The sequence below is a fragment of the Haliotis cracherodii genome, unplaced genomic scaffold (genome assembly GCF_022045235.1).
Source record: "Haliotis cracherodii isolate W230 unplaced genomic scaffold, xgHalCrac1.p SCAF_19, whole genome shotgun sequence".
Taxonomy (NCBI): Eukaryota; Metazoa; Mollusca; class Gastropoda; order Lepetellida; family Haliotidae; genus Haliotis; species Haliotis cracherodii.
In genome coordinates this window covers 5,375,848-5,399,491 of record NW_027266274.1, presented here as the reverse complement: position 1 = coordinate 5,399,491, position 23,644 = coordinate 5,375,848, and the positions used below count along the sequence as shown (strand labels likewise).

The following is a 23,644-nucleotide window of genomic DNA, read 5'->3' as shown; positions in this document are numbered from 1 at the left end:
ATAATGAAATAGCTAGATTTAAAGACACAGTAACCAACGCTCCCATGATTGAATAAGCTCTTATTTAGCAGATTACAGTCTGGTTTACAATTATTACTAAAAATGGCGGAAAGCTTGAGCACGATTCTTCATCGAGAAGTTGTTGTAACAGCCTCAACAGGAGTACGATGGAAAGAAATAACTATCTACACTGGTAATGATCTAAATCCATATATGTGTATTCTTTACATTAGGCTATTTGATATATGCTGTTAAGTCTTAATCAGAGTCGTGTCATTAAATTTGACAAAAACAAACCGGCAGGTGCCCTGTGCATATTTCGATCACAATCAGACTAACTTTAGCCTTAGAGTTGCTGGCAAACATGAGTTGAAATATCGCAAGAATGTTGTCACCTATTTACACGCACATCTGCAGGCGTAGTATTTCTCTTTTAGGGATTTTTTTTTTTTTTAAATACGTAGATCTAATCATGAATCAGAAGTCAGATTAACTTACCATGGTGGAGGGTTCGTTGCTGGCACGGGTACTACAGATCTGTACACCAGATACGTTACTGTATACTGAAATGTACCCTAGCCAAAATCTGAACAGAGAAAGGTACCCAGAACCCTAAAGGGCGAAAGAGTCCATATTCCTCAACCCGAAACCGAAACCGGTTCATATTGTAGTTCTGGTTAGCCTGATGACGAGTGCATGCTGGATAATGTTATACAACGTTGAATATTTGGGTAATGTACATATGTCACTGTGTTTGCTCATTTGTTTTTTCATAGCACACTGGAATGCATCTCATACAATAGTATGACAGTTCCAATCCATTTATCGAAAGAAAATACCGAGAGAATAATATACAACATGCACTGCTATGTTGAATTTTACAGCTGTTTGGCATCCAGAATGTGTCGTATATTTAAGGGTTCAAGCAACCGGTTAAGCACATTACGCAATATGTCTTGTGGCAGAATGGACTCATCCTTGGGTAACTGTCTGTATACTAATTTTGGCTAGGGTACATTTTTGTATAGAGAAACGTACCTGAGGTACATATCTGTAGTACCTGTGCTGACAACGGCTCCTTCAGCCTTCGCATCATCATGATCATACACATCATGCACATGGTCCCAAAGACATACCGGGTAATACTGATTTGCCTGTCCAACAAATATCAGACTATTCACATACGTGTATATTAGGATTACTGCATTTCAGATTTCAATTTGAGCAATGTGGAGGATTTAACTCGCTAAGTTAGATTAATAAGTTGGGTAATCTAATTAGATAACAATTTACCATTTGACCAGGGAACTGTCACAAATAATTAGTGCTGGTTTACCTAGTGATCATCACCTAATTGTTTACCATGTTTACCCTGATGAATGGTAGGTACTTGTCTCTACAAAATGCAAAGTTTGATAAATACTTTCCTCAATTACATTTGTTTAATATGTTAAGAGAGGTGAGATACTCAGATGGCTAACCATCACCCAAACTCAAAACAAGGTTTGGACGATACACCAACTGTGCGATCCGATACGTATCACAATACCTTACTCACAATCTGATATGTATCAGGAAACTTGCATGTGGTGAGTAAGCCATCTTTTTCATGGCCAAATACCTGGCACACTGATGATTTACATGGCGCAATGGATGTTTTCACTATAAATTTGCACTAATGATTAGTGTATAGTGGTACAGTTATTAAAGCAAACATTTAAGGTCAGAATCAATATGTTTTACTTAGTGTGCGACTGTGATCGATACTAGTCAATCGAGAAGTAAAAAATCGTGATCCACCAGTGCATCGGTGTATCGTCCCACCACTACTCACAACTTTGGTAAGACTGGCTGCAGCTTGTGGCTCTCGCTTCACTGATCTCACATGTCTCTTCAATCCTTGGGGCTAGTTGTGTTTGGTTGACCTCAACTCTCTCCTTGCCTTGGATCACCTTTCCAATCAAGCACCCCTTTCAATCCTTAGGTTTAGTTGTGAGTTAGGGGATTGGGCATCTTCCGAAGCCAGAGAGTTAACTGACTACAAAAGTCCAGTTTCCACCCCTGCCGAACTAGGCAGGCATTATGGAGTTACATTTTGGCTGGACTAACGAGTCTCTGCATTGTCCAAACCAAATCACGCACCAAAATTGAAATCTGGTTTGTAAACTGTCATGCAGATTTCGGTCGATTGCAGGATTTGTAAAGCATGTGCACCGCCAACTCGTTGTCAACAGATATTTTCCAGATCTTTTCATGTTTTTAATCAAGGTGCTCATGTGATTTGGTGCACTTAGCGATGTAAGACCCATTTTATCACAATATAGATGTTGATAATCAATCAGATCATCTTGACTGGGCGCCACCATTTTGTTTGAAAGAAATGCAAGTGATACAAGAGGTGGAATCTGATTGATCTATAGGAGAGGCTGAGAAGGGACATAACTCGTAATAGCCACTGGTGGCGCTACAGTCGAGCCCAGGAATTCCAGTATAGTTCGGCAAGGGAGGAAACTGGACTTTAAAAGTCAGTTAACTCTCTTGCCTTGGGAAGATGGGGATTGGGTGGCTATTTCATCTCTTATAACTAATTTATCAAACATAATTTGAAGAAAATCAGTGTCCAAGAATATGTACCAGTCATAATATGTGTTTAGGATCTGAGTTCTAAGAACAAACACATTGAGTCTTGATATTGTGAGAACTGTAAATATGTTGGTTTTCCAGGTGCCTCTGCCAGCACCCTGCAGGACATCAAGGTGCCAGAGAGCTGTGGCGGCTACTGCTACCGAGATGCTGACTCTTCAGGGCTGGAGAACTCCCCCGTCAGAAACAGATTCATATACTGGTGAGTTGATCAATAGTTTTGAGCTTGGGATATTTCATTCTTCCATCATAGTTCAGTTGGTATGATTCCATGATCATTCTTAATCTAATGTGTAACTTTTGTAAAAGCTTTATGTGATTTATTTGGGATCCTTATTCCTTGATAAGGCTGTTGGGTAGCCTAGTGGTTAAAGCGTTCGCTCGTCTCGCCAAAGACCCGGGTTCGATTCGCGACATGGGTACAATGTGTGAAGCCAATTTCTGGTGTCTCCCGCCGTGATATTGCTGGAATGTTGCTAAAAGCGGCGTAAAATCATACTGACTCATTCACTCATTAGTCCTTGATAAGTGTAGGAAATATTCAGCTGTCTTCCCATGTCTTATCTATGAGAGGAAGGTTGGTGGTTTTATACCCTGGCCGTGTCTTACCAAAATACTTTAAAGATGGTACTTATTGTTACCCTGCCTGGCTTTTTGGTATCAATAAAATTAAATAAGGACTGGTCAGCTCAAGATAACCAAGCATTTCGTCCCCTTCATCATAATGTTTGTATGATTTAGAAATAGAAATTATTTTTGTTTCTTGCATGAATTATGCAAACTATTTAGTTAACATGGTCGAGGGAACATTTTGGAAAAATCAGTCGATTGACAATCCCAGATATTTTACTGATACAATACCTCTCAGCATGAAGGTCTCAAATATTTGACCATTAGACCAGTGGGAGTGTTGCTTTGTTTCCAGGAGAGCAAATGATGACACCCTAGAAATGGTAGAGCAGTCACTGGACGTGAACCTGTCCGGTAACCATGTGCGGTACAGGTTCCAGGACACACCCATACTCAACGGCATCTCAGTTCACGAGGCCCGCAACAGCCTTGTCATCCTGGTCCCCACTGTGGCCAGCGTGCACAGACTCGTCTTTCCCCACCCCCTCAAACTTGACAGAAGGGTGAGTCAGAAAATCAGTCATAAAGTTAGCCCATTATACACATTGTGTATAAGATATCTAAAGTCACTTATTGTGGACGGGTGGTGCAGTCGTCTAAGATGTAGCAATTTTCTGTGCAGAGGTGCATCCCTTGGACACGCCAGTAACATGTAATTGTGTGTTTGAATCCCAGTTCACCCCGATTATGTTTCTATTCTAAGTTTGTCAGCACCATACCCATACTCACCATACTCTTTCTCTATCGATCTCTATCTATGAGATTCATTCAGTGTGACCGGAAGATGTTTTTGAAATTTGTAATGATGAAGAATGTCTCATCAAAGTTGAACAGTGCTCCAGATAGATGGCGTGTTGTATGGATGTAAATGAGTCAAATTATGATGGATTGCAAATTACAACCATATCAAATAATACTATCCGCACTTATAATTTATTGTTACTGGACAGTGTCTACTTATTCTCAAAACAGAGCAAAACTTCTGTTTGCCATATTGGGCATTACCTTCCACTTAAAGAGGAATATGTCATTTCGTATCAGCAGCAAATGGGTTTCATCCCAATCCTGTATTGTTATTGGCTAATAATATTGCACTCGAATTCTCTTGTCTCGGTTATGTTTACGTTATTTGCACCAAAATCTGAATGAAAACACAAGGTCTTTAAATTATGGCTGTGAATTTCATACGAGTACTTGTCAATTCTACACATGAGCAGTGCGGTACTATTGTCTGATACTGGTCAGTCCTGATAATAACCAGTACTCTACTCTTATGCTTGTAATATTATCTGGAGCACTGATTGAATAAAAATCATGATAATGATCCCTAATTCCGTTCCTCTCCATCACAATCACAGACTACATAAGACTGGGCTGGTCTCATTGATGATGTAAGAAACTGCATCAGTTACATTTTTACCAAATCATGATGCAGCTAATCTGACCTTGTTTGGATCCTCAAGGAGGCTAGATTCGCAACCGACACATCCCCATTGTCCATCTTCTACGACGCCACAGTTGCCACTGCAACAGAAGCCAAAAACATGCACATGTTGAACCCTAGCGGAAGCATCACAGCCCATCTCCTCACAGCCGCCACCCACGTCACCAGCGATGGAGAGGCACTCTTCGTCCTTGCCACGGATGCAGGGGGGATAATTCAGGTCAAAATGCCAGCCTTGGGGGTTCAAGGTAAGGTGGAGTCCAGACTTGACTATGATAAATAGTTTTTGGGTGAATAGTGTGTCAAATACCCAGAGTTCCTATGTCATGTGAAACCCTGATACTGACACTAGTTCATTGTTATTTGCCTTTCTGTTAAACAAATACTTTTAAATCTACAGGGTTTGTACAGGCTACCCCACTACCTCTGTTTTCTTTGAAAATCGCCACCGTGGTCTAGTGGTAGAACGTCCGCCCGGAGAGCGAATGGTCCGGGGTTTGACCCCCGTCCGCATCATACCAAAAGACGATAAAAGATGGTACTTGTTGTTACCCTGTCTGGCGCTCAGCATTAAGGGGCTAAAACAAGGACTGGTTGGCTCGGAGTTAGTATACTGTGTCTGAGTAGGGTATTCATGTTAATCTGCGGCATGGTATCTCAGTGAGCTAGCACTATAAATCGGCATCAGTCCGGACTAGTACAAGCAGCCACACACTCACATACACGTGCATGCATGTCGCTATATAAGTGCAATAATCTTGGACGCGACGTTAAACCCCATTTCACCTCACCTTGTACAGGCTTGTAAAGGCCTTGAATCTTAAGGTCCCTCTTGAAAAGCCTGTATTTTTAGTGTCAACTTTGAAAAGCCTTGAAAATCACCAAAATAGGTCTTACGACTAATTTAAGGTAAGGTCTTGCAACTAATATATAGTATGGTCTTTTGACTAATATACAGTATGGTGGATTTAAAGAAATATTGACAGACAGAACCCAAGTAATAACCCAACTAAGTAGGCCTTCAAAAGGCCTTGAATTTTAGTGTTCTATATCTGTATGAACCATGATCTAGCTGTCTCTTGATTACTGTTGTTTAATGGCTGTCCTGATGTCTGTGGCAGGAGTTGTTCAGCAGCATGAGCTGTCACAATCCTCCATGATGCAGAAGTTGTGGAACGGCCTGGTTCCTGTCCTCATCAGGTGAATTGAAACCTCCTTCTACCTTCCTGTGTTGCCATAACAATTCTACACCTGTAGTCCAGAAAATGTCAGTACATGATGTTAATAGCTAGTCCTCCTTATGTTGATTATAAATGTGTCTGTGTTCTGATATTGTATACTTATTCAGAGCAGTACCAATTATAACCAGCACTGTTAATAGTTGAAGTGTCATAGATACTAGTGATCAAAACAACCTCAGAGTTTTTGTCAAGCCTTTACAGGGACCAATAGATTCCGATCAACTATTGTTACTTAACTTGCTTTTTCCTATTTAAATAATTCAGCGTTAGAAATTGGCAATAGTCCTGTAGTTCTTGCCAAACTGCCCAATAGTTAAGGTATCAAAAGGACTAGAAGGAATTTGCCATTTTTAGGAGTTTTGCTGTATGTTATCATTATAAGGACTAATGGACTAAAAATATTAGTTTCTACCCCTGTAATTACTTGTAAGGAATCCTCTATGCACTATCTATTGCAAGGTAGCAAAATGTATGGTAGAGTTAAAAGTACAAATCAATAAAAAATTACATTACATTTCATATATTGTTTTCAGAGGGGTGCAGCAAGATGCTGGAACAGCCACTGGCATCGTCATCCATTCCATTCATGGCGAGGACTTCATCTTCTGCGTGTGCCGTGACCACAAACTAAGGATGTGGTCTGCTAAGGTAAGGTTTGTTTAATGTTCCCATTTCTTAAGACACATAAAATACCAGACCCTGTTATTTACTGGGGACTCAGATGGCCACAATATTTGCTGTGCAGAGTTGCTTCCCTTAGCTGCCAGAATCATTCCCAGATGCACCCAGATTGAGGGTTTGTTTGTTTGTTTGTTTGTTTGTTTGTTTGTTTGTTTGTTAACTCCGCACTCAGCAATATGCCAGATGAATGATGCCAGTCTGTAAATAAACGAGTCTGAACTAGACAATTGGGATACAATGACATGCATCAACCAAGTCAGCGAGCCTGACCGCTCAATCCCTTTAGTTGCCTCTTACAATAATAAAGTTGCCTTTTACCGCAAGCATGGTTTGGTGAAGACCTACTCTACCCCGGATCTTCACGGGTGCCAAGATTTAGGTTCTTGGTTTGTCACAATACCTGTGCTTGTGGGTTTCACATTGACAGACAGTATTCAAAGGGGTGTTACACTTGTCATGACCCACCAGCTGGGGACAACTTGCAATGGCACATTTTGCTATGAGGCTGAAGACACTATTGACAGACTCAGTCTTTGCTCATAAACTAACAGTCTTTCAATGGCCTCAAGAAAATATTGTCTATGATTTCAGTCGAAACTTCATATTGATACACAGGGGGCTCGGGTGGCCCAGTCGTCTAAGTTGTCTCTTGGACATGCCAGAAACCTATGATTGTGGGTTCAAATCCTGGTTCGCCCCAATTATGTTTCTAGGTTTGTCAGCACCTTACCTGTGGTAAACGTCTGAGACCTGCATCACTTAGGGCTTTCCTCCCACATTTAGTTGACTCGCCGTGATATAACTGGAATAATGTTAAACAGCGTTAAACTCAACTCACTCACTCACTCATATTGATGTACAATTTAAAAGCAAAGTTAACATTTGTTAGAGTTTTGTATTGAAAGAGAAAGTTGTATTTTACAGACAAGAGAGTGCATTCTTGCCTACAGCTTGCTGGAGTTTCTGTCATCACGGGACCAGTCTCTGCCGCCAGTCACCAGCAGTAAGATACAGTTGTCTCCCCTTGATTAACAGCCACATTCACTTCATCCTTTAGTTAACCAGTATTTCAGCTAAACTGGATAGATTTAACATTAAACCACCCGCATGTTATCAGAAATGAGCGGGCCACTGTAACTTGATAATGCCCTCATATTACTTGACGACAGGCCATTATTACGTTAAGCAACGTCAAATGGATAGGGATAGGTGACATCACGTTCAAAAGTGACGTTATCTGGTTTGTTCTATGACGTTTCCATATTTGTAAAAGTGGGTCAGTGAAATTTGTGTTGATAGCTGTAAATGTTTCAAAACCGATATTTTTGTTCATTTGTATTTGATAACAAATTCTGTTCATTTTAGCTATAATAACGGTAACTCTATTTTAGGGCATCATCATTTGCAGAAGCCCTCAATCTTTTCAACTGCCCTCCTTCATTGGGCAGTTAATGGAAGACCTCGGGCTTCTGCAAATGATAATGCCCTGAAAAGAGGGTTACCCTTATAGTGATCCTAAGTCACTGTAATTACCAAAATAAAGGCATATGTAATGGTGTGGACAGCCTGTGACTGTGATAGGCATGTTTGTGTCGATGATATATACTCATGTATGTTCTGAGGTTTACATTCATTCACATATTCTGTTTGAGTAGGTAATTATAATCAGATAACCCATTGTCATTTCAAAAAGGGGGCACCGGTTGCCCAGTTGTCTAAGGCGCCGCAATTTGCTGTGTAGAGTTGCATCCCTTGGGCGTGCCAGAAACCTATGATGGATTCAAATCCCCGTTCCCCCTGATTATGTGTCTACATGTGACAACACCATAGTCGTGCTTGATGGTTTCACCAAAGTGGTAAACGTCTAGGACCTGCGCCACATCGGCTTTCCTCCCACATTAAGCTGACACGCCATGATATAACTGGAATGCAGTTCAAAGCTATATTAAACCTACCTCATTTACTCTCTCATTTCAAGAAGAACATGCTCAAGAAATGTATAAAATGTCTTCCCACTAAGAAGAATCATGAAGGCAACTGTCAGTTTGTAAAGTCATGATTGACCTTTTTTAGCTTGCAACTGAAATGATGTTTGAGCAGTTTCAACTCACTTGCTCTTGCAGCCTCAGGTCATGTAATAAAGAAGGTTATCAACCCCAAGAACAACTCCTTCCAGCTGTGTGTCCATCTTACTTTCCCTGACCAGAACCAGGTACGTTCTTGTTAAACTGAAGCTTATTCCTCCCAACCACAATCCCGAGTACTTTGTTTGTTGTTTAACACCTCACTCAAGCTATATGTAAATCCAGCGATCTGTAAATAATCCGCTTTGGACCAGACAATCCAGTCATTGACTTCATGAGCATTGATCGATGCCATTGGGATGCGATGACATGCTTCAAACCATGTCAGTAAGCCTGACCACCAAATCCTGTTTATCTCTTCCTACGACAAGCATGGTTTGCTGAAAACCCAATTCTAATCAGGATCAATACAAGTCTTCATCCAAACCTCTTCATGCATTTGGTTCAAATTTGGTGCCAATGTACCTTTAAAATGTTAGCAGATTTTAGTTGATAATTGTGACCTTGACCTTATTTCAAGGTTATTGATGGCAGTTGGCCAATTAGCTGTTAGTGGGATATCCAAATACAGACAATGACTGAAGGTATGACCCACACCATGTTACTTTATCTGCGTGAATAGAAGCTCATGCTATCAGGGGCGGTCGGGTGGCCTTGTGGTTACAGCATTCGCTCGTCACCCTGAAGACGGGTTCCATTCCTGACATGGGTACAATGTGTGAAGCCCATTTCTGGTGTTCCCCGCCGTGATATTGCTGGAATATTGCTGGATTTATGCTTTCATGCCACTATGTTGGTGCAATAATCTTGAAGAAGATGTTTGTCCCCATTTCACCTCTCGTGTTCCTGCTCTGTGTTGCAGTTCTGCCTGGTGAAGCCGGTGTACACGGACAGCAGGTTTCACATCCAGCACCAGGTCACAGTGTTTGGCCCCTTGGTAAGTCGGTCATGTCATACGGATGATGTTACAGTCTCTAGTGTCTGCACTGCAAGGCACCATAGCCATTACCTTGGTGAATGGAGTCATTATAAATTGCCTTACATTTTTATTGTTGTTGTTGTCCTGATAACAATTTAGATGGATCCAAATGGATGTTTTCTGAACAAAAGAGAACTTTAAAAGAACCATTTTACAAAAACATAAGACATATAACTTTTTATTAATCCCAGGATATACTTCATTTCATTCTCTTTTAAATGTGATTTTGGGGAAAGAGTTGAATTTCTCTAAAATAATTGATGTGATTATATTTTCTAAATGATATGAAGCTGTCTGTGTTGCAGGAAGACCTTGTAGACTACTGCGTGACGGCTGACAAACTCTACACACTGTGGACCAGCCAGTCAGGGGAGACAATCTCTCGAGTAGCAATCATTGCTGGGTACGTTACTTTGTATTGATTCAAGAGTTCCTCATTTTATTTAAGTCAGTTGTGATAAACATGTTTTTGTCAGCACAATGAAAATGCATTAGCATGATTGAGCAATATTCACTCCCTCCGAACTATTTGTAAAGATCCCAGATCTGTGAAAGGCTGTGATATATAACTGAAATACTGTTCAAAGTTGCGTTGAATTCAACCCACTCAGCCTCTAGATATTTCTTCAATTATTGTTATCATTCATATTAATTACACGATCATTAGAATTATCTATCCTGCTATGACAAAACTGCCATTGCGGCATATAACTGTGTAAAAGTTTCACGGGAACATCAAACATTATCCGTTTAGGATTGTTGAGACTGATAATGTAACATGTTCAGGGTGGACAGTGACGACACAGAGTCGTGGGTGGAGGTGTTGCTGCAGCCCCAGGAGGTGGCCGACATCCTCATCCCCTCCTTCCGTGACCCCCGCGATGTCTACCTGGAGAGGATCTTCCACCCAGGCAGGTTCTCCAGTCAAGACCTGCTCAAGGCTCTCAATGTAAGTGTAGACAGCTAGCAATGTCATATCAACAGTCCATAGTCAAGAAGGTGAAGACATTTAAAACTGATTCTGTATTATTTTACTAGAACTCTTATACTTATAATTTGAATGGTTGAATTCATGAATAAATAAATCAAATGAATACTACAATGAATATGTTTTGTCTTTTTCCTATTTTGGCTACTCTGTATCTGACTTCACCTAGGAACAAGGGTGCTAGGTTGAAATTGGAAGTCACTGAACCTTGAAGTTTCACTGTCTTTAAAATCAGATCTTAGTTCTCGATACCGGTAAACAAAGATCTGAGGACATCCCTTTCCAGGTCACGTCAGAATGACCCTTTGCAAACACTGACCGGCCAATGAAATGACTAGTTAAAAATCGACATCAGCTGATCAGAAAGCAGCTTTCTCAAGCTTTCCAGGACTGGATTCAAAATGGCGACTTCCAGACTACGCTTTGAAGACGTTTGATTCAAAATTTGAAAACCAAAAAGAGAAAGTTCTGGAAAGTCGGATAGATGGCTGAGATTGTATGGCAGTACATCTTACCAGCTATGGAAAGTCCCGTCCGTTTTAAATGTCTAACCCAATTGAAGCGAGGGAGTTATTTTGACGTAATCAGTCGTACAGTCTTGTGTACATTGATCAATAGGAAGGGGTGCCAATTGGGATTGTTCACTAGCCATTATATTAGCAAATATCGCTGTGGGCGCTTATTAGAGCGGGGCGCTTATTACGTCGAATACGGTATCTGTTTTTGAAAGAAATACTTTGTGGTGATGTGTGTATCATATGAAGCCCGTGATACATTCTCACATCACGGTAATCTGGACAAACGGGCACACTGTTACTACATATTTGTGATTATCCTGAGGCACATTTTTATATCTGCTTTCTGCATACACTCCTCCATCAGACAGTGGTTGATGTTCTTCGCAGGTATACAGACGTTCCCTGGACACAGCCCTACAGGCCGAGAGTATTGTCAGCATGTCCAACCTGCGAGAGGAAGTTGTCAACGCTGTAGAGTCTGAGGTAGGTGTTTTGTGTTGTAAGAATCCAAGATTGGCTTCAACAAACTTGTCTTGATTGAAAGGCTTTAGGATCCATGGAACATAGTATGATGAGTGTGTTATCCCATCCCAGATCCGGAACTGTGCCCTGGATGTTGAGATGCAGGAGGAGGACTACTACCAGCTGCAGCTGGAACAGTGGAGCAAGTTCTACTCCTGCTGTATACAGTACCAGGAGGTGGGTAGTGTAACATAACATACCAGGAGGTGGGTAGTATAACATATAACATACCAGGAGGTGGGTAGTGTAACTTAACATACCAGGAGGTGGGTAGTGTAACAAAACATACCAGGAGGTGGGTAGTGAAGCATAACTTACCAGGAGGTTGGTAGTATAACAGGTAACATACCAGGAGGTGGGTAGTATAACATATAACATACCAGGATGTGGGTAGTGTATCATAACATACCAGGAGGTGGGAAGTGTAACAAAACATACCGGGAGGTGGGTAGTGAAGCATAACTTACCAGGAGGTTGGTAGTATAACAGTTAACATACCAGGAGGTGGGTAGTGTAACATAACATACCAGGAGGTGGGTAGTAAAGCATAACATACCAGGAGGTGGGTAGTGTAACATAACATACCAGGAAGTGGGTAGTGTAACATAACATACCAGGAGGTGGGTAGTGTAACGTAGCATACCAGGAGGTGGGTAGTGTATCATAACATACCAGGAGGTTGGTAGTGTAACAGATAACATACCAGGAGGTTGGTAGTGTAACATAACATACCAGGAGGTGGGTAGTGTATCATAACATAGCAGGAGGTGGGTAGTACGACAGTTAACTTACCAGGAGGTGGGTAGTGTAACATAACATACCAGGAGATGGTTAGTATAACAGTTGACATACCAGGAGGTGGGTAGTGTAACAGTTGACATACCAGGAATTGGGTAGCGTAACATAACATACCAGTAGGTTGTTAGTATAACAGGTAACATACCAGGAGATGGGTAGTATAACCGTTAATATACCAGGATGTGGGTAGTGTAACCTAACATACCAGGATGTGGGTAGTGTAACATAACATAACAGCAGGTGGGTAGTGTATCATAACATACCAGGATGTGGGTAGTGTAACATAACATACCAGGAGGTGGGTAGTGTAACATAGCATACCAGGAGGTGGGTAGTGTAACATAACATACCAGGAGGTGGGTAGTGTATCATAACATACCAGGAGGTGGGTAGTGTATCATAACATACCAGGAGGTGGGTAGTGTAACATAACATACCAGGATGTGGGTAGTGTAGCATAACATACCAGGAGGTGGGTAGTGTAGCATAACATACCAGGAGGTTGGTAGTGTAACATAACATACCAGGAGGTGGGTAGTGTAACATAACATACCAGGAGGTGGGTAGTGTATCATAACATACCAGGAGGTGGGTAGTTTAACATAACATACCAGGAGGTGGGTAGTGTAACATAACATAGCAGGAGGTGGGTAGTGTATCATAACATACCAGGGGGTGGGTAGTGTATCATAACATACCAGGATGTGGGTAGTGTAACATAACATAGCAGGAGGTGGGTAGTGTATCATAACATACCAGGAGGTGGGTAGTGTAACATAACATAGCAGGAGGTGGGTAGTGTATCATAACATACCAGGAGGTGGGTAGTACGACAGTTAACATACCAGGAGGTGGGTAGTGTAACATAATATACCAGGAGGTGGTTAGTATAACAGTTGACATACCAGGAGGTGGGTAGTGTAACAGTTGACATACCAGGAATTGGGTAGCGTAACATAACATACCAGTAGGTTGTTAGTATAACAGGTAACATACCAAGAGATGGGTAGTATAACCGTTAATATACCAGGATGTGGGTAGTGTAACCTAACATACCAGGAGGTGGGTAGTGTAACATAACATACCCTCGAGGTGGGTAGTGTAACAGATGACATACCAGGAGGTTGGTAGTGTAACATAGCATACTGGGAGGTGGGTATTATAACAGTTGACATACCAGGAGGTGGGTAGTGTAACATAACATACCAGGAGGTGGGTAGTGTAACAGATGACATACCAGGAGGTTGGTAGTGTAACATAGCATACCAGGAGGTGGGTAGTGTAACATAGCATACTGGGAGGTGGGTATTATAACAGTTGACATACCAGGAGGTGGGTAGTGTAACATAACATACCAGGAGGTGGGTAGTGTAACAGATGACATACCAGGAGGTGGGTAGTGTAACAGATGACATACCAGGAGGTGGGTAGTGTAACATAGCATACTGGGAGGTGGGTATTATAACAGTTGACATACCAGGAGTTGGGTAGTAGAACATCCAAGTTGTATCTTGCCAATGCACTGTCTCCAATCTGTCTTGAGTGATATAAGATGTTTGCATAAATTGTCTTTCCCATGACAGTGTTTTGATCACTTCGACTACTTGTCCTCCAACATCTCATTATAAACATAATAGTTATCGATCCATTACATTGATATTTGTTGGTGATGTGTCGACCATGTTTTCAGGTTGGTGCCAAGGTGAAGGGCCTGTTCTCGGACAGTGTCACCGGCCTGGTTTGCCTCATCAGGAAGGTAAGTGATGCAGTGTCTTCCCTGTGGGGACCTCGGGGTAGACAAGGACCATGTCACCCATGTTTGTGGTTAGAACCGACTTGTGAGGATCGAGTGGTAACAATGTGTGACCTGGCTGATTGTTTGTCCTCATGCCCTGACAAAGTGAATCTTTGCTACAGTTTGATTGGCCCAGATTTGTCAAACCATTGTTATGCATCCTTGCTAACACAGTGTCCTATGTCTACATAATAAAAGTGAAAAGTGAACTTGCTGCAATACAGACTCTCATGCAAGTGTAAAATGCAAGCTAACCAGTCCCATCAGGCCCACTGTCACTGAATATAAGGGGTTGGGGCTTGGGCTTGGGCTTGGGCTTGGGCTGGAGCTGGGGCTGGGGCTGGGGCTAGACAATAGAGGCCATGAGAAAAATATAAGGCAAGTGCAATGGTGGCTGTGCTATTGTTAAAGTGAAGCAGGTCAGATTGGGTGGTTGAGCAAGGACTAAGACTTAGGGATTAAAATAATTGCTGACATTGAAATACATTTGATAATATAAACATCATTGTACATAATTACATACTACTACATCATGATTAGTACCCTTGACCAGTTGGCCACCATAACATCATATCAGAATATGAAATGGTCGTCCCTAACTAGTAAAACAACACTCACTCACTCCCTTCCCAAGGACCGCCTCTGTGGTCAAGTGGTATAGCATCCATCAAGGGAGCAGAAGGTCCAGGGTTCGATCCTTGGCCTCGTCGTACCAAAACACGTTAAAAGAGGTACTTGTTGTTGCCCTGCCTGGCGTTCGGCATTAAGGGGCTAAAACAAGGACTGGTCGCCTCCGAGTCAGTATACTGTGTCTGAGTGGGGTATTCATGTTAAACTGCGGCATGGTATCTCAGTGGGCTAGCACTATAAATGGGCATCAGTCAGGACTGGAACAAGCAGCAACACACACATGCATGCACGTTGGTATTTAAGTGAAATAAAAATTGGACATGACATTAAACCCCATTTCACTTCACCTACAATCCCAAGCTGTTGGGATCATGTTAAACACCGTGTCAGACATATACAGGATATAGAGTTGTTGGAAGGTAATGATAACAGGACAAATATGTCAGCATGTACCCCAGTAGTCACCCATACTGTCAGTGGGGATCCCGGGTAAGAATTGGTTGGCTGGTTGGCCAGTTGTTTAATGCCACACTCAGCAATATTCCAGCTATATGACGGCAGTCTATAAATAATCGAGTCTGGACCAGACAATCCAGTGATTGACATGAGCATCGATCCACGCAATTGGGATCGATGACATGCATCTACAAAGTCAGTGAGCCTGACCACCCAATCCCGTTAGTCGCCTTTTACAGCAAGCATGGGTTGCTGAAGACCTATTCTAACCCCGGATTTTCACATGTCGGTTAGAATTGGTCCCTAGAAACATGTGCTGGTCCTCAGAGGCAACTTTAAGGATCGGGTGGTCTGGCTCTGTGACTTGGTTGATGGCGTGTCAACATGACCCTCAGCGGCGATTGTTGCTCACATTATCCATCTCTTGAATTTTGTCCAGACTTGATTATGTACAGGTTTGCGTTACATGAATTGCTGTGTGTGGCATTAAACAGCATGCACAATTGGACTGTGCTGATCTGGGTTCCATGTTTCAGGGGTCGGTGAGCTACGTCCGGCCATGTGACAAGCTGGAGGAACTATACTGTCTGCCACAGTCCCAGTTGTCCGACGCTGACTGCGAGGAGCTGCAGCTGCCCACTGATGGTCAGTCAAATACCCTTCCCCTTACAGCCCCTTGGGGTGTAGTGATTGGAAGGTCCGTCAAATACCCTTCCCCTTACAGCCCCTTGGGGTGTAGTGATTGGAAGGTCAGTCAAATACCCTTCCCCTTACAGCCACCTGGGGTGTAGTGATTGGAAGGTCTGTCAAATACCCTTCCCCTTACAGCCCCTTGGGGTGTAGTGATTGGAAGGTCCGTCAAATACCCTTCCCCTTACAGCCCCTTGGGGTGTAGTGATTGGAAGGTCAGTCAAATACCCTTCCCCTTACAGCCCCTTGGGGTGTAGTGATTGGAAGGTCAGTCAAATACCCTTCGCCTTATTCAAGAGCATATGCTGAGATTCAAAAACAGGTTTTGTCTCTGGGCTTGATAGCAGCAAAGTGCAGTTCAGTTATGTCACCACTTCTTGGGTCACATGGGAGCTGTGTGATAGGGTTAGCCACACAACCAATTGGAACAACTTCTTCTTTCGGAAAAGACCTCTCATGAGCTCCTTCTCTCTTGTCAAGAACAAGCAGTAAATGCATAAAGGAGAAATTTGCATAATTTAACAAATGAGTAAAATGTTAACGTTGTCAGATGTGTTCAGTTGAAAGAGCAACTCTTGCATGTCTTGGACTTTCAACAACACCAAATGTAGAGGTAAGGCTGAAAATGTAGAGGTAAGGCTGAAAATGTAGAGGTAAGGCTGAAAATGTAGAGGTAAGGCTGAAAGCCAAGAGGATGATTTAAAATGTTTACATAGAAATACCTTGGCTGCAAACCTAAGGACCTCCAATCCCCATATTTTCAAACACTGCATGCAATATGATGAAACCGCCTTGACCTAAACTTTTTGTGTGTAGACTGGAGCCTGGGCCAGGACGTGATGAAGCTGTGTGAGTGCGTGCGTGACATCAGCAACCAGATGTCAGAGGAGTTGTCCACGCAGTTCCACACAGAGGCCGGCATGTTCGAGTCGCCGAAAGATGTTGTGACACCCATGGTTGACACTCTCTTCTTCCCCCCAGGGTTTGTTATTCAGTATTTGTCCACCTCAGCTACCAGTTTCTTCTGTATCATTGATGCTGCTATAAGAGATATAATGATATTGGTGATAAAGGACCAGTGTATGTGGATGAGACATGCCAAGCACATTGATTACAATGCTTTTTGGTTTCACCAAAGTGGTAAAAGTCATTGATCTGTGACTTCCCTCAAACATCAAGCTAGTCATCATATGATGCCAAAGTGGGGTATAAGTCAACTCAGCCTGTCCCCACTGACCCAGTCCCCACTGACCCTGTCCTCACTGACCCTGTGGGGTATAAGTCAACTCATGCCCTAATTACAGCTCGTGAAGAAATAAATAATTCGGGATATTACAGGTGTTTGAGGGTTGGTGTTTTTCAAAAATAAAAGGATTACAAAGAAAGATATCCAACAAAGAAATTTGGTTTTATGCTTAGGAATGAGGTGAATTGCCTTCTATTTACGGCTTGTTTCCTGTCAGTATTATGCCTTGGAAAACAGAATATACCCTTGCCCACATACACTGACCCTGTCCACACTGACCTAGTCCTCACTGACCCTGTCCTCACTGACCCTGTCCTCACTGACCCTGTCCTCTGTACATTGTCCATCTAGAGGTGACTCCCTGCTTGCCACGGATGTCGGTGACCGTCTGGAGGAGATACACAACCTGGTGTCAGCCCTTCGTGTCCTGCTCAAGATCCTTGACCTCAGCAACCAGGAGGAGGACTTCATGCTGGATGACTCAGGTGAGTCTCTGATAGATGACTGGTGAGTGTCTGATAGATGCCTGCAGTGTCTGATAGATGCCTGCAGTGTCTGCTGGATGACTGGTGAGTGTCTGCTTGATGACTGGTGAGTGTCTGATGGATGACTGGTGAGTGTCTGATAGATGACTGGTTAGTGTCTGATGGATGACTGCAGTGTCTGATGGCTGACTGCAGTGTCTGAAGGATGACTGGTGAGTGTCTGATGGATGACTGGTGAGTATCTGATGGATGACTGCAGTGTCTGATGGATGACTGCAGTGTCTGATGGATGACTGCAGTGTCTGATGGATGACTGCAGTGTCCGATGGATGACTGCAGTGTCTGATGGATGACTGCAGTGTCTGATAAAAGACTGGTGAGTGTCTGATGGATGACTGGTGAGTGTCTGATGGATGACTGGTGAGTGTCTGATGGATGACTGGTGAGTGTCTGATGGATGACTGCAGTGTCTGATAGATGACTGATGAGTGTCCGATGGATGACTGCAGTGTCTGATAGATGACTGGTGAGTGTCTGCTGGATGACTGAAGTGTCTGATGGATGACTAGTGAGTGTCTGATGGATGACTGGTATCGTTTTGCTGCTTTTGCGGATCTGTCATTTTGCAGATTCATCATTAAAAGAAAACATGCCAAAAGTATCCCAATGCACAGAAATATCAACCCAAAGTTTCATCTTCCTTCCTCCTGCAGCTGTAGATGCATCCCGCCAGCTGAGTTGCAGCCAGCTGTTCACCAGCTCCACGTCCTCCGCCATCCTGGCCGTCTGCCTGGAGCAGATGTGTACAACACGGCTGTCGTTCTGCCGAGACCTCCTCGTGCTCCAGGTGGCAGCCATCAGACTCGGAGACCAGGTAAAACACAGAGATGTTTCTGATCTACTGGTCATTGGCCTGTGGGGTTCCGTCACATCATGATATAGTCAGCCTGAAGTGTTTGTTTATTATCCCCCGCCGCGCGAAAGCGCGAAGCGGGGGATATAGTATTCACGACCGTCCGTACGTCCGTCCGTACGTCCGTCTGTCCGTCCGTCCGTACGTCCGTCCGTACGTCCCACCTGTTTGTTGCCGCGATATCTCAAGAACTAAACACTGGATTGTCTTCATATTTGGAACTATGGTGTATATACAGACTCCGCAGACACCAGTCGGTTTTGGTGACCTTGACCCCATTTTCAAGGTCACAGCAGGCATATCTGCTTTTGGAGTTGGAAAACGGTGTTGCCGCAATATCTCAAGAACTAATCTCTGGAATGTCTTCATATTTGGAACTATGGTGTATATACAGACTCCGCAGACACCAGTCGGTTTTGGTGACCTTGACCCCATTTTCAAGGTCACAGCAGGCATATCTGCTTTTGGAGTTGGAAAACGGTGTTGCCGCGATATCTCAAGAACTAAACACTGGATTGTCTTCATATTTGGAACTATGGTGTATATACAGACTCCGCAGACACCAGTCGGTTTTGGTGACCTTGATCCCATTTTCAAGGTCACAGCAGACAAATCTGCTTTTAGAGTTGGAAAACGGTGTTGCCGCGATATCTCAAGAACTAAACACTGGATTGTCTTCATATTTGGAACTATGGTGTATATACAGACTCCGCAGACACCAGTCGGTTTTGGTCACCTTGATCCCATTTTCAAGGTCACAGCAGGCAAATCTGCTTTTGGAGTTAGAAAACAGTGTTGCCGCGATATCTCAAGAACTAATCGCTGGATTGTCTTCATATTTGGAACTATAGTGTATATACAGACACCGCATACACCTGTCAGATTTGGTGACCTTGACCCCATTTTCAAGGTCACAGCAGGCAAATCTGTTTTTGGAGTTGGAAAACGGTGTTGCCACAATATCTCAAGAACTAATCGCTGGATTGTCTTCATATTTGGTACTATGGTGTACAGGCGGGGGATATTTCGTCACTCTGTGACAAATACTTGTTTGTTTGTTTGCTGAACATTTCAACATAGCCTCATAACCTTGGTCAAGTAAGAACAGTGCAACAAAATTAACCTGCAGTCTAATAGCCCAAATAGTGATATTTTTACTTATTGTAAATTATTAGACTTAATGCAAATTGTTGGACTTAAGCTTTAATAAATACTGGCTTTTGAAAAAATAGTGCTTGCAGTTCTTGTGTTGTTCAAACTAGTATGTAACCAAATAAACAGTTGTGTACCATCAACCTGGGAAAGGGCCTCCCGACATAAATGAGTTCCTTGATGAGTAAAACACTGGAATACAGTCTTTGACTACTATTGGACTTTCAGTGTGTGCATGATACAAGCATACAATGAGCTTTGATTATATTTCACAATATGAAAATGTCATAGTGAGCACACAACACTGGAAGAAGCATGACAACAAATATGACTGAAGTACCCAAGTTAGTCATATTATTACACTATCTGGATATAAAAGTGTTCTTTGTGTATCTGGACTTTAGTTTGTAATCAATTATATTCCTTTTCTCGAAGATATCATTCAAGTTTGTTAATTTTGGCATATTAAAATTGTGTATGATCTGATCGGCAAACCACATCAACTCACGATAAACTCACCTTGAAACGAACATTAGACGTCAGAGATGCAAAGTCCTCAGTCTTCCTATCAATTGCAAACAGCAAGACAAGCACACAAACTCCTACTGCCGCCATGACCATAACGCATGAGATGCGCAGTACAACAGTGCGCATGAAAAGGGAAGTAACTGCACACTAACCGCATTGTTTTTAAGTATTGTAGCATTTCACATCTGGGGTCGTGTGTTCGAGACACGGAATGTTTTAGGCTTTTTTTTTTTTTTGAAAATGGAAATAAAAACGCAACGTGGCGGACTCTGTGATGATGCGGCGGTGCCTGTTAACCAGGAATATTTGTTTTTTAGCCTTATGTATTACATGTAATTTAAAATTATCGGGCTCCTGTGGAAACACCCTAAAATGTTGAAATAGTACAAGCACTAATTAACATGACACTTGAACTGTGCGAATTTCTGTCCCTTTTATGTTAGACTAAGTTTCTACAGTAAACATTTTCTGCTTTGGATGTCATTTCTTCAGCATGGACTGCGACCGGATGTGTCCACTGTTGTGTCTGAAGACCTCATCCCTCTCACGGGATCCCTCATACAGAGTTATCTCCTCCTGGTATGGGCTTCACAATCAGTTGTCATTGGCAACCAAAATACTGCCCTGTGAGTGTTTGATTCTTTTATGTGAATATGAGTTGGAATGATTTGTTCTATCGTGTCTTGTCACATTTTGATTTGCACACAAAGTTCAAAGCTGTGTTGAACAAGGTCTTCATCAACCCATGCTTGCTGTAAAAGGAGCCTATGCTTGTCATAAGGGGCGACTAACAGGATCAGGTGGTCAGGCTCGCTGACTTGGTTGATGCATGTCATCGTGTCCCAATTGCGTGGATCAGTGCTCATGATATCAGTCACTGGATTTTCTGGCCCAGACACGAGTATTTAAACACTGCAGTCATATTGGTGGAATATTGCTGCATGTGGCATTGAACAACAAACAAACCAACACTCATTCAGTCTCAATGTTTTGTATTGATAGCAATAGTCAGTGACCATCTTGTCTGTTCCAGGGAGTTCAATGTCAGACAGTTGGCAGCGCTGGAAATCTCTGATACAACAAATGTAACATCGTCAAAGTCAAGTAAGTATAGGGATCGGTCATTGTTTTGATGACTGATTGAATCATCGATACATAGTTAGTACGAATGTTCTCCATGATTTGTAGACAGGAATTGTGCTACAAATCTCTTTGCACAAATTGGGTGATGGGGTAGCCTAGCGGTCAAAACAGAATCCACGGTTCAGTTGCCATCATGGGTACAAGCGTCAAGCCCTGTTCTAGTGAAACCATACAAACAGCCCACGTTAGCTGACTTAACAGGTATGAGTAATTAAGACTGGTACGGCATAACAATGTATGGCACACTGTGATGTTAATTTCAACAGTACAATATACATCAGGCTGTATCGATATTTTTAGATGCTCAACTTTTATAAATTAACTGTACATTAACTATAGACTGCTACCAATCGACATTTTGATCCAGTGAAGTCTTTTATTCAGTCTCGCCATATATTCATTCAGTTCATTGTCTGCCATGTTTTTAGATTTGCCAAGTGTCACTCTTGCTGAGCTGTTTATCCAAGGTGTGGGCGGGGCACAGGGGCGCTCCATACTGGCTCAGATCCCGGGTATTGACTACCGGAGCCAGGCCGTCTGGGCCCAGCATCTGGTCCCCCTCGTCAGAACAGTCGCCAAGATTGTGTATCCTTTGTTTAACTCTCTCTGCTATTGATCTTTAATTCATTTATGGCCAGACAATTTCAGCAATTTAATTTCTTGTTTTCAATATGTTCAGTATGCCCCTAGACAGGAGGTAAATTATAGGAAATGTGTCAAGGTTATTTCAGGGTTATTTCCTGTGAAAAATTCTTGACATTTTCAGCTTCCAAAACAGTCAGGGTGGCCTCTTGCCTACACGGCAATTCAATTCCCATAACTCTGTGTAGAAATTCTGGAAATTCAGTTTGGCCTGTTTTTGCATTTTTTCCCCCTTTTTGTTATCAAAAATGTATAAACTTGCATGAAGAAAGACACAAATAGTAACATACATTCATTATGTTTGTATTGATGTACTTTTGAAAAAAAAATAACGGTAATCTTGACTAAGAAAGGGAAAATATTTTTAAAACATCATGCAAAAAGTATGGGAACATTTTCAGTCCGTTTCTTGTGGCAAAGGCAGTGGATGCAAACCAATATGAGCATTCATTCATTATGTGAAAGTTGGGTTATTAGTGAACAATTATTGATATATTTGGTAAATTCAGCAACCTAAGCTGTTTTCCAGGCAGCTCTCATCCCAGGTACTCAACCATTGAGTCGTTTGCATGTATGTGGTGCATAAGGTATTTTGTACAGATTTATTTATCGAATTCTTGAACGTAGTCTTGTTTCAGTGTTACTGTTCCCTTATTGTGTTCAATGATTCTATAAGTTAACAAGAAGAGTGTTACAAACAACATGTCAGTTGTACTCTGCATTTGTTAATTGACATTTTTTGCTTCTGGAAAATTTATGTCATTTTGGGTATCAGGAGATGAGTTGATAGTCATAATTGTTTTCCATGTGAAACAATTAATAGGAATTTACTGATATATATCCTTAGCCTAATACAAGATGGCCGATGAGCGACAACTTCCTGTTCCCAGAATTCCTTGTAGGTTCGTGTCAGTACCTACACCTGCAGGAGTATGTCCGTCTGCTGAGCAGCTGGTGTGAGTGGAACGTGGCATCCAGACGCTTCCTGCTCGGGCTGTGCTACCTGCATTTTGAGTAAGTTTTCCGGGGATATTGAGTTTGTTTGTGTCCACATGAATAGATTTAAGGTTACAAGGTTTTATTTGTTGTTGATCAGTTATGAAACTCTGGAAGGAGTAGATGTGTTCTGCCGAAATGGAGATATGGTACATAAACAAATGGGTGCAAAGATGTCCCTGTTGTTTGAGGAGCTTCTGTTCGCTTTGCATCCTTCAGGCGTGCCATGATGATATGATGTTGGGTTGGAATCAAAGAAACGATATGGCACCTGCATCAATCTTTCCTCCCACATAAAACTGACATACTCTCTCTCTCTTTCGCTCTCACCCACCCACCCACCCACACACACACACCCACCCACACACACACACCCACACACACACACACACACACACACACACACACACACACACACACACACACACACACACACACAC

General features: G+C 42.4%; 1 protein-coding gene across 2 annotated transcripts in view; it reads left to right on the top strand.

Moving 5' to 3' along the window:
• The first annotated feature begins 102 nt into the window (after positions 1–102).
• LOC139467048 (nuclear pore complex protein Nup160-like) overlaps positions 103–23,644 on the top strand; it is a 38,798-nt gene continuing 15,256 nt past the window's right edge. Inside the window, exons 1-22 of one of the 2 annotated variants that reach the window (XM_071248760.1) lie at positions 103–193; positions 2,725–2,845; positions 3,569–3,776; positions 4,737–4,965; positions 5,839–5,917; positions 6,492–6,606; positions 7,564–7,642; positions 8,763–8,851; positions 9,586–9,660; positions 10,008–10,105; positions 10,498–10,651; positions 11,596–11,691; positions 11,803–11,907; positions 14,219–14,284; positions 15,946–16,054; positions 16,916–17,081; positions 17,697–17,830; positions 18,544–18,704; positions 20,916–21,049; positions 21,457–21,527; positions 21,995–22,151; positions 23,067–23,222. In XM_071248760.1, the coding sequence (XP_071104861.1) occupies positions 103–193; positions 2,725–2,845; positions 3,569–3,776; positions 4,737–4,965; positions 5,839–5,917; positions 6,492–6,606; positions 7,564–7,642; positions 8,763–8,851; positions 9,586–9,660; positions 10,008–10,105; positions 10,498–10,651; positions 11,596–11,691; positions 11,803–11,907; positions 14,219–14,284; positions 15,946–16,054; positions 16,916–17,081; positions 17,697–17,830; positions 18,544–18,704; positions 20,916–21,049; positions 21,457–21,527; positions 21,995–22,151; positions 23,067–23,222 (2,693 nt within the window). Of the gene's footprint in view, positions 194–2,724; positions 2,846–3,568; positions 3,777–4,736; positions 4,966–5,838; positions 5,918–6,491; positions 6,607–7,563; positions 7,643–8,762; positions 8,852–9,585; positions 9,661–10,007; positions 10,106–10,488; positions 10,652–11,595; positions 11,692–11,802; positions 11,908–14,218; positions 14,285–15,945; positions 16,055–16,915; positions 17,082–17,696; positions 17,831–18,543; positions 18,705–20,915; positions 21,050–21,456; positions 21,528–21,994; positions 22,152–23,066; positions 23,223–23,644 lie in introns of both variants that reach the window. The other variant, XM_071248759.1, reaches the window with a different exon arrangement.